The 11,015-nt window shown below is 33.0% G+C and overlaps 2 protein-coding genes across 2 annotated transcripts; one reads left to right on the top strand and one right to left on the bottom strand.

The window, feature by feature from the left end:
• Positions 1-784: 784 nt before the first annotated feature.
• LOC150029161 (uncharacterized) lies at positions 785-2,887 on the bottom strand. Its single transcript, XM_090297953.1, has one exon. The coding sequence runs from the start codon at positions 2,870-2,872 to the stop codon at positions 785-787; it is 2,088 nt and encodes a 695-aa protein (XP_090154079.1). The 5' UTR covers positions 2,873-2,887.
• Positions 2,888-8,691: 5,804 nt separating this feature from the next.
• On the top strand, positions 8,692-10,718 carry LOC137809749 (L-type lectin-domain containing receptor kinase IX.1). Its single transcript, XM_068610834.2, has one exon. It carries the CDS (start codon positions 8,692-8,694, stop codon positions 10,696-10,698), a length of 2,007 nt encoding a protein of 668 aa, XP_068466935.1. The 3' UTR covers positions 10,699-10,718.
• Positions 10,719-11,015: the final 297 nt, after the last annotated feature.

Raw genomic sequence — 11,015 nt, 5'->3', positions numbered from 1 at the left:
GGACTGTGAAATGGAACCAACAGAAATTCCAGCAGTCAGATTGAATGAAAATGATTAAGGAGAAGAGTAATTACTTACCTTGACAATGACAATGTAGATGGAAACTTTGGGATTTTTTTTATTACAGAGGGCGCTTCTGAAACTGTATTAGGGTGCAGGTTTTTTTAAAATGCGATTTTTATAAAATGCTGCAGATTTTTTTTTTTTTTTTTTTTTAGAAAACCCACTAGCTCAGGCTAGATCTTCTTAGCTCAGGCTAAAATTGGGCAGAGAGCAACAGATTTGCTCTAGCTCAAGCTAGCTCATTTTAGCTCAGGCTAAAATTTGGCAGAGAGCAACAGATTTGCTTTAGCTCAAGCTAGCTCATTTTAGCTCAGGCTAAAGTTTGGCAGAGAGCAACAGATTTACTCTAGCTCAAGCTAGCTCATTTTAGCTCAGGCGAAAGTTGCAGAACAAATTTTTTTCTTCTTTTTCTACATAACTAGCTTAGGCTAAAAGTTCTAGCTTAAGCTAAAATTACCCTGCAATGAAATTTTCTTGAAAATTTTCATTTTGTCTTTGCCAAAAGTTTCAAACCTTTCTAAGCTTTCTTCCATCTATTCATTTCACCTAACATTTCAAACCTACATGACCATTTCACATATCAAACTTGTTTTAAAGACATCAAATATTAAAACATACTACTAAATCAAATAAAAAATTAAAGACACATTTCAAAACAAAAATTAAAGACACATTTCAAAACAAAACACTGGGTTGCCTCCCAGCAAGCGCTCGTTTAACGTCATATATCTTGACGCCTGATTAACATCATTGAAGGTTCAACAATATTCATATCCACTCTAAAACACTCTTTATGACCATTTGAATACTTCTTTGCTTCAAAAACATTAAAGCTTACTTCTTCATCTAGAACACAAACCTTCAATTTTCCTTTGTCTACATCAATTATAACTTTGGCAGTTTTCATGAATGGTCTTCCCAATATCAAAGGTACTTCAACATCTTCTTCAATATCCATTACAACAAAATCTACTGGGAATAGAAATTTATCTACCTTTACCAATAAATCATCAACTATTCCATGTGGATATTTGATTGATCTATCAGCCAACTGCAAAGTCATTCTTGTTGGTTTGACTTCTACATCTCCAATTTTCTTCAGCATTGATGAAGGCATCAAATTAATACTAGCTCCAAGATCCAATAATGCCTTTCTAACAGTGAGATTTCCTATGGTAACTAGCAAAGTGAAACTCCCAGGATCTCTAGATTTCTGTGGTAATGATTTTTGAATTATAGCACTGCATCCAGCTTCCAATTCAACTATTTCCTGGTCATTGAACTTTCTTTTCTTTGTCAATAATTCCTTCATGAATTTAGCATATGTAGGCATCTGCTCTAAAGCTTCAGTAAAAGGAATGTTAATTTGCAGTCTTTTGAGAATATCCATGAATCTTGCAAATTGTCTTTCTTTGTCTTTCTTTGTAGGAGCATGTGGGTAAGGTACATCTTTGATAGGAACACTCCTCTCTTGTTTCTCACTTTTTTCATTTTTTTCTATTTTTTCTCTAATATCTACAACATCTTCCTTATTCCTTCTTTCTCCTCCCTCACACTCACTCTGTTCTTTTTCATTTTCTCTCTCACTCAAAACCTCTTCCTCAACAACTAAATTATCTCCAATTCCTTTTCCTATAACTTTCCCACTTCTAGTGGTGATAGACTTGCAATGCTCTTTGGGATTGGTTTGTGTATTTGCTGAAAATTGACTTCCTTGATTATCAGCTAACTGTTTAGCCAGCTGCCCCACCTGTGTCTCTAAATTTCTTATTGATGCTTCAGTATTTTTCTGATTAGATAGAGAGGCTTGCATGAATTTCTCAAAAGTATCCTCCAATTTGGATGTTCTCTCATGAACGGAAGGATAATGTGGTTGCTGCTGATAAGGGACTTGTCTGTTAGATGATCCAGCCTCTTGCTTCCACCCCAATCCTTGATTTGGATTATTCCTCCATCCTTGAGCCATGTTATTTGGATAATTATATGCAAAGCCACCTTGCCTTCCTTGATTATTCATATACTGCACCTCTTCCTCTGATGGATTTTGGTAAGAGCATTGGCCATTGAGATGATCTCCCCCACAAAAATCACACTTCAAAGCTTGATTCTGAATTGAAGGAGAATTTACTGCATGTAATTGTTGAGGCAGTTTTGTCATTTGCTTGGTTAATGCCTCAATTTGTTGAGTCAAAATCTTGTTTTGTGCTAAAATTGCATCTGAAGTACTAAGATCCAACACCCCTTTCTTTTGCACTGAATATCTATCATGTTGAGCTTGGTAATCTGTTGAGGCTAAGGCATCAATGATTCTTGTAGCTTGTTCTGCATCAACACTCATCATTGTACCTCCTGCTGCAGCATCCAAGATCATTTTAGTATCAGGCCTCAAACCATTGTGGAATATGTTCAACTGAGCAATATCCTCAAAGCCATGATTAAGAAATCTTCTTAACATCACTTTAAAGCGTTCCCAAGCTTCACAAAAAGGTTCTTCTGGCCCTTGCCTGAATGTGGAGATATCAGACTTAGCCTTGATGTATCGAGAGAGTGGGAAGAATCTGTGTAGGAATTTCTCTTCTACATCATTCCAGCTACTTAGACTCTGATTTGGATGCGACTTTAACCATTCTTTTTCTTTGCCTGCAAGTGAGAAAGGAAATAGACGCAGATAAACAAATTCAATATCATTTTCCTTGAAGCCCATGGTCCCAACCAACTCGTAGAATGTGGATAAATGAGTATAAGGGTCTTCATGATCCATTCCAGTGAATTGATGAGTGCTGATTAAGCTAAGAAAAGCTGGCTTCATTTCTAATGATTTGGTGGCAGGAGGTATGGCTATGCTGGAGAAATGCCTTGGTCCTTGTTGCATAGCATAGTCTCCCAATGTCCTTCTAGGTGGATTTTGTCTATTTTCAGCCATTTGGAACTCTGTTTGATTGTGTGAGTTGAGAGTGTTGGAAGATTCTCCTTTTTCTTGTCCTTGCTTCTTCTTTTCTTCTCTCTTCTTAATCTGATTTTTTCTAGCTGTCTTCTCAATTTCTGGATCAAATTCCAATTGATCTTCAGGAACCTGTCCTCTCAATAACATGTATCTAAGACAACTCAAGCAAGGATTAGCACATGATAAAAGAATAAGATATAAACCATTGTATATTCACAAAGAAAACAGAATATTCACAATACTCAATGAGTTATACTTTAGAAATTCTTAAAAGAAATTGTTCCCCGGCAACGACGCCAAAAACTTGATGATTTTTCTCGGCAAGTGTACCGAATCAACTGTAATATATTACTCCTTAAAGTACGAATGTCGAACCCACAGGGAACAATTCTAATTAAGATGTTCTGTTTTAAAACTCATTAAGTATAGAAAATAATTTTGTGACTTTGTTCATAACCAAATTAAAGATTTCACAAACACTTCGGAGAGTTAGGGTTTGATTCAGGACGTAACAAAACCAACTTATCAAATATAGAGAAAGATACTTAGGATTGAATTGCGTTTATCTCAATCATCTGTATTTTGAATAATACAATATATAATACTCAAAACTACTTATTCTTGATGCTTAATTTAAAGTCATTCATCTTGATTCCTCACAGATGAAATTCATAAGATAATTTCTCAAACACTGATTCCTCAGATATTTAACAAATCATCCAGCTTTAGGAACAGAATTATCATGCAATCAATAACCTGGAATCTATTCCTAGCATTACAAGTTATCAAGTATTTTCGTTTATTTCATATCCTTAAAGGTACTTTCCAGTTAAATTTAAGGATCAAAATCAAGACTCTATTGATCAGACATAATCAAGCAATAAGCATAAAACGAAAATACCAAGAACAAGTAGAAAAGAGAATTTTATATATATATATATATATATATCACCAAGAATACATTTGATCAAGATAAATTACATTCAATCCCAAGTTAGAAAGAACTTAGCCACTCATGACAGCTCCTCCAATCTTCATTCTTGATCTGGATTGCATAAGAAGGGCTGATCTGAGCAAGTTCTTCTCCTAAGAATAGAGGTTTCTTCTTTTTCTCTCACTAGTCTCTCTCTAAAAAACCTAATCTATTTTCCACCACTAGTTCTGAGTTGTGTTTCAAAATTTATATAATCAACTTTAGCTCAAGCTAGTCTGTTTTAGCTTAAGCTAGATCTTTCGGTACATTTTTAGCTTGAGCTAGCGATTCTAGCCTGAGCTAGATCAGTACTGCACCTTTAATCAACTCTACACAGTTTTAGCTTGAGCTAGCAATTCTAGCCTGGGCTAAAATTGTACTGCACCTTTAATCAACTCTGGACAGTTTTAGCTTGAGCTAAATCTTCTTGTGATCCAATTCAGTTTTTACTTTTTTTTTTCTTTCAATGCCAGCTTGAATACATTCTTTCAATGCTTCATATTCATCTGCAATTTACACAAAAATTGAGATTAAATTTCTTCATTTGTTTCTTGGTTCAAAAAATATATAATCAGATTCAATAATTCTCAGATTGGGATAATTTTCTTACATTAATAAACAATTAAGTTCCAAAGTGTTCAATTTTCTTAATCATAAAAACTACACATTGACACTTATTAGTTAGCTTGTGATAAAGTTTCATAAGTGGTGATAAGAGATCTTGTAGTGTTCAAAATCTTGTGTTGCATGTTTTTCTTATTTTCTTGAGTGGTTTATTGCAATAATTGAAAAATAATGCATTAGCCTAATTAGAGTGATTAAAGAACTATATTTGACCTTCTAGTGATGGTGAACTAGTATTCTTTTCATTTATTGAGTTGTGTAATCTCGATTTGGGATGCTAAGAGGTTGTAAGAGATTTTATAGGGTTTGAGATTTTAGTTAGTTTTTGATAAAGTTTCATAAGAGGTGATAGAATATCTTGTGTTGCATGTCTTCTTGTTTTCTTGAGAAATTCTTGTAAAACTTGAAAATAGTGGATGACCTAATCAAGGTGATAAAATAATTGGATGTAGCCATCTAGATAGGGAGAACTAATATCGTTTTCCATGTTTTTCTCTTGCTATCATAATTATTTTTCTATTGTGCATATTCATATTTCTATTATTTTGGAATTTAAAGAATCTTGAATAAAATATCACCAAAAGCTAAAATTCTTTTAAATTCCCAAATTGAATTGATTCAAATGATTTTGGTCATTATTCTTCAAAAAGTTTGAGATATCTTGATAAGTTCAATCACTCGCCTCTTAAATTTAACCTATATTTCTAACATATATGATTCAACAAATGTTGTCTAGCACATAAATCATAAGATGAAATTTTGAGCGAAATAGAGCAAGTAGAAATTTTATCTTTATATCCTTTAAGAGTTTTATTGTTTGAGCGTTTGAGTAAGAGAGATTTCGTGTAATAATAATAATAATAATAATGAAAAACACGATACAATAAAAAAACTAAATACTTTAAAAGGGTAATTGATGCAAAAATAAATTTAATATTTTTAAAAAAAAAATTCAAATATTGAAACATACATCAATAATTATAAGAGAGTAAATAGATATGACACTCAACAAATTATTATTTAATACTCTAAAAAACTTTTCAATTTCTACTAAAAATAAATACACAATAATAATTAAAAAACAGTATGCATAAAATAATTAAATATTGTAAATGAGTAATTGATGGAAACGATTTGAAAAATGAATTTATTAATTTTTAAATCAAATATTATAAATTTTTTGAAAGATTGTAAACTGGTGCCTTATCCACTTGTCAAATTAATATTTTTCATATTTCATTGTATTTGTATATGTATATGTTGCAAAATGTTAAGTGAAGATGAATAATGTAATCACTTATACCCTTGAAATCCAACTGGTATAACACAAAACTAGTTTCTTTATCATTATTGCTCAGGCTAGTCTTTCCAATGGGCTGGGCCTTACCTTCCAATGTAGAGAGGCAAATTCTTCCTGCACCATATGAATTTCAACCTGCACTCAATCTTCCATTAAAATGACGAAGATGACCTTACATGAAAAGAGAGTATGAATAAAAAAAGATATTTCCATAACCCTTTTTCAAAAATATATTTTTGGACTTAAATTTTCGAAACATATTTTTGATTTCTAGAATTTTTTTCTAAAATACATTTTCAGATTTTTTGTTTCAATTTTTTTTATGAAATACATTTTCAAATTCGGATCTCCAAAACACATTTTTAAATATAAAAAATTCTTTTTCAGAATGTATTTTCAGATTTTTTGTTCCAGATTTTTTTTTTGAAATATATTTTTTGCTTTTCAGATTTTCTCTTTTTTGGAACAAAATTTTAACTTTTGAATTATATTTTTTGAGTTCCTAATTTTCAATTTCAAAATAAAAGATAATTTTAGAAAATTTAGAAAATGATAAGGTGCATGTTGAATTTGATAAGGTGGAGGACATGTAAAGATTATATGACTCTTTCTTCCTACACCTCCATACCTTCTTCTCCCACCCCCGTACTAAATGTAAAAATACCATTTTCTTCTTTTTTGTGCCACCTTCATACATAATCCAGAATCTGTTTTTGGATCTGGAAGTGTTCTTGAGATTTATAAAATCCAGAACTTTTTTTGCATTTGAAATAAGCCTATGGATTATGTAATCTGGATATATTCCAGATTACATAATCCGAAAGTCAATCTCATATCTAGAAAAGACTTCCGAATTATGTAATCCAGAAGCTAATCACACATCTAAAAAAAAAACTTTCGGATTACATAATTAGAAAGCTAATCTTATGTATAGAAAAGACTTTCGGATTATGTAATTCGGAAGCTAATCACAAAAGGCTTCCAGATTACATAATCCGGAGCTAATTTTGGATCTAGAAAAAGACTTCCGAATTATGTAATCCAGAATATTAAAAAGGATATTTTTGGAATATAAAAAACATATGGGGGTGGCACAAGAAGTATGGAGGTGCAGGAAGAAGCAGCCAGATTATATAACTTTCTTTCAGCCCATTAAATACTTGGTTAATGTTAGTCACAGGCAATTGCTTCCTGCACCATATCACTGCACCCGATCCCAGCGGAAAAGACGAAACTGTCCTTAAAAAAAATTTCCGAAATATGTGTTCCGGATATTCTTTTCTGGAACGAAATTTTATATTACAGATTTTTTTATCCAGAATGGATTTTTTATTTTTGTTTCCGGATTTTCATTTCCGAAACACAATTATTTCTTTTGCGGATTTTTTTTTTCAGAATGTATTATTTTTCAATTCCAAATTTTTTTGTCCGAAATAGAATTTTAATTTTTGTTTCCGGATTTTTATTTCCGAAACTTAATAATTACTTCCGGATTTATTTTTCCGAAATATATTATTTTCAATTCCGGATTTTTATTTCCGGAATTAAGAGCATTTTTGGAAATTAAAAAAATATGTTAGGTGCAGGTTAAAAATGGTTGAAAATGGTTGGGTGCAGGGAGCATTTGCCTTAGTCACAAGGTCACTGCTACCTTCCTCTACAATTTTTTCGTCACCTAATTATAACCCTTTAACAGATTTCACGGATCATCAAGTTAAGCAAGTCCTTTGCCGTCAAAAATCCTAAAGGCTCGGCAATGCAACAACAACAATAGTTTTATGTTGGAAAATTCGAGGAAGAAAAGCATGGGAGAATCTTTATCTAGAAACATCGAATCATATTCATATCATATTCGAGAAAACACAAAAAAGTCACGAATCTATCATATAATACACCATCAATATTCTACCAAATAGCATAAGATAAAACAACATTCAACCAAATAATTTAAGATAATAGATTTATAAGTATCTCTAGCTTATATTTCAATTAACTTATTCATTTTCAACAAATAATTTGAATTCCAACACTTTATCTCTCTATTTAAGAGAAAAACTTCTCTATAAACAATTCTAAATCAGAAAATAAAAATAAAAAAATCAAATTTTCCGTGAGATAAAATTAGTTTATACATGAATATAAAAATAGATTTGTAATCTAATTCTCATAATTTCTACAAATAAGTATGTGTAAGCTAATTTTTTAGCTAATGGGTATGTTGATTTTTTTTTCTTCTTATTTTTCTATCATTTGTTTGTGGAGAAGTTTCCTCCCATGGATCGTAATAATTGAAAAAGATAAATGAAGTGTTGTTCCTTTGATGGTGAAGATCCCAAGTTATGCTGGCTCAAATTTTTGTACTTCACAAATTCCAACAATGCCGTCCAAATTTGATTCATGTACTAATTTAAGAATAAAGATCATCATATAATCCTAAAATCAACACAAAACAAAAAACTAAAGGATAGAAATGATAAGGTACAGAAATTTCGGCTTCATGTTCCTGTATGGAACTTTTAGCTTAAGTCACAAACTGACGTGTATCACCATCGACAAAAACATTGTAGTTATCGCTCAATCTATATATCAAGGTAAGCCGTGATGGAACTTGATGCAATTAAGACAACTATAAAATCTAGAATAGGACTATCATCACAGTTTGGAATTCAATTAAATAAGAAAAAATATAATCATGTACATGAAAACATAAAACTCAATGTATGTTAAGTCTTCCATATATGAAAGTGTTCCAACACAAAATATTGAACTAGCATTCCTCACTTATAGATGGCTTGGTGGCATAATATTGTTCATAATCCAATTCTTTTCTGTCATGCAATGATAACAATTTTTATCCTCCAAATAATCCCTCTTGCAAACTCACTATCATTTTATTACCCCAACTTTAAGAATGGTGATGTAAAATGGGAAGGGGATGCTTCTATTCTAAAGGGAGCTATCCAAGTCACGTCCAACACCATAGACCAAAACAACAATTACAGTGTTGGGAGAGTCACAAGTTATGAACAGATGCTCCTCTGGGATATGAAGTCTGGAAAGCTTGCTGATTTCACTACCAAATTTTCCTTTGTTATTTTTTCAGAAAAGAGTTACTATGGAGATGGAATGTCATTCTTCCTGGCTGATCCTAATCTCCCACTTCTAAAGGATATTAAAGAAGGAGGTGGTCTTGGACTTGTGGATGGCGAACAAGTATTGAATTCAACTCAACACCCGTTTGTAGCAGTGGAGTTTGACACCTTCCACAACAAACTATGGGACCCTCCAGGTGGCACTCATGTAGGTTTGAATTTCAACTCTATGAAGTCCAACATAACTAAGTCATGGTTGACAGATGTTCAAATTTGGAATGTTTATAATTGCAGCATTAAGTACAATTCAAGTACTCTAAATTTGAGCGTTTCATTCACAATGTACAATGATAGTAAACCACTTGAAGAATACGTTTCATACAAGGTTGATTTGAGAGATCACTTACCAGGGAGGGTTATTCTTGGTTTTTCTGCTGCAACAGGGAAATTGTATGAGGTGCATACATTGAGATCATGGTCATTTAGTTCAAATCTACAAAGTGATGAGAACACAAATGAGATAAAACCAGAAGCAGTCCCACCAGATTCCTATCTTATGCCTGAAAAAGGAAAGAAAATAGAATTGAGGGTAGGGCTTGGAATTGGTCTAGGCCTGGTTTTGAGTTTGTCAGGGCTGATTTTTACTTTATTGTGGAAGAGGAGTAGAGGTAGAAAAAAAGAGTTAGTTTTTAATCTCAATATGGGTGATGTATTCCCAAAGGGCACTGGACCTAAGAGCTTTTCCTATAATGAGCTAGCAAGTGCTACAAACAAATTTTCCGAGTCTGAGAAGCTGGGGCAAGGTGGCTTTGGTGGTGTGTATAAAGGTTATTTGAAAGACATAAAGTCCTATGTTGCTATCAAAAGAATATCAAGAGAGTCTAGACAGGGAATGAAGGAGTACGTGACAGAAGTGAAGGTAATAAGCCAATTGAGACATAGGAATTTAGTACAACTTATTGGGTGGTGTCATGAGAAGAATGACTTTATCCTCGTATATGAGTTCATGCCAAATGGAAGCTTAGACTCTCATCTGTATGAAGTGAAAAGCTTCTTAACTTGGATAGTGAGGTATAATATAGCTTTGGGCTTGGCTTCAGCATTGCTTTACTTACAAGAAGAATGGGAGCAGTGTGTGATTCACAGGGATATTAAATCAAGCAACATAATGCTGGATTCAAGTTTCAATGCTAAGCTTGGTGATTTCGGTTTGGCTAGGCTAGTGGACCATGAGAAAGGGTCACAAACGACACATATAGCTGGGACGAGGGGCTATATTGCTCCTGAATATTTCACTTCAGGAAAGGCTACTAAGGAATCTGATATATACAGCTTTGGGGTTGTGTTATTGGAGATAACTAGTGGAAGAAAATCAGTTGAACTAGAAGCTGAGGAGGGTCAAATAACTCTAGTTGAGTGGGTTTGGAAGCTATATGGATTGGGAAGGTTACTTGAAGCAGCTGACCCAAAGTTATGTGGAGAATTTGATGAGAAGCAAATGAAGCGTTTAGTGGTTGTTGGACTTTGGTGTGTTCATCCAGATTACTCATTCAGGCCTTCTATAAGGCAAGTGATTCAGGTCCTTAAATTTGATTCTCCTCTACCCATTCTCCCAGAAATGATGCCTGTGCCAACCTATCTTCCTCCAACAATAAAAGCACTTTTTTCTTCAGTTTCATCCTTCCTTTGGGAAACAAGTTAGTGATAGAGATAGAAACAATGTAATAATCACCAGAGAATTTTAATGTATACTAGTAACGTTTCAGTAATGAACTCTAACCCAGATAGATATTTTAATTAGCTCACTATGCTCATCAATTGGAAGTGATCATGTGACAAATGCAGCAGAGTTATGCACCCTGATAACAAGTTTAAAACAATAACACTATACCAGTAGCTAACAACACGAGAGAAGTAAATTTTCTGTATGGAATGCTTGGTCTCATCAGCAGCTAACAAATATATATCTTTAACCTGCACATTTAGTTAGAATGTATGGCTTTAAACTAGAGAGGGTGA

This window comes from Phaseolus vulgaris, chromosome 2 (genome assembly GCF_051622355.1).
Source record: "Phaseolus vulgaris cultivar YP4 chromosome 2, ASM5162235v1, whole genome shotgun sequence".
Lineage (NCBI taxonomy): Eukaryota > Viridiplantae > Streptophyta > Magnoliopsida > Fabales > Fabaceae > Phaseolus > Phaseolus vulgaris.
The sequence above is the reverse complement of the archived record's forward strand: the minus strand, read 5'-3'. Positions and strand labels throughout refer to the sequence as shown.

What these genes read in the sequence shown, in the direction of transcription:
- LOC137809749 (XM_068610834.2), top strand. Translation starts at nt 8,692, where the DNA reads ATGGCTTGGTGGCATAATATTGTTCATAATCCAATTCTTTTCTGTCAT.
- LOC150029161 (XM_090297953.1), bottom strand. Translation starts at nt 2,872, where the DNA reads ATGAAGCCAGCTTTTCTTAGCTTAATCAGCACTCATCAATTCACTGGA.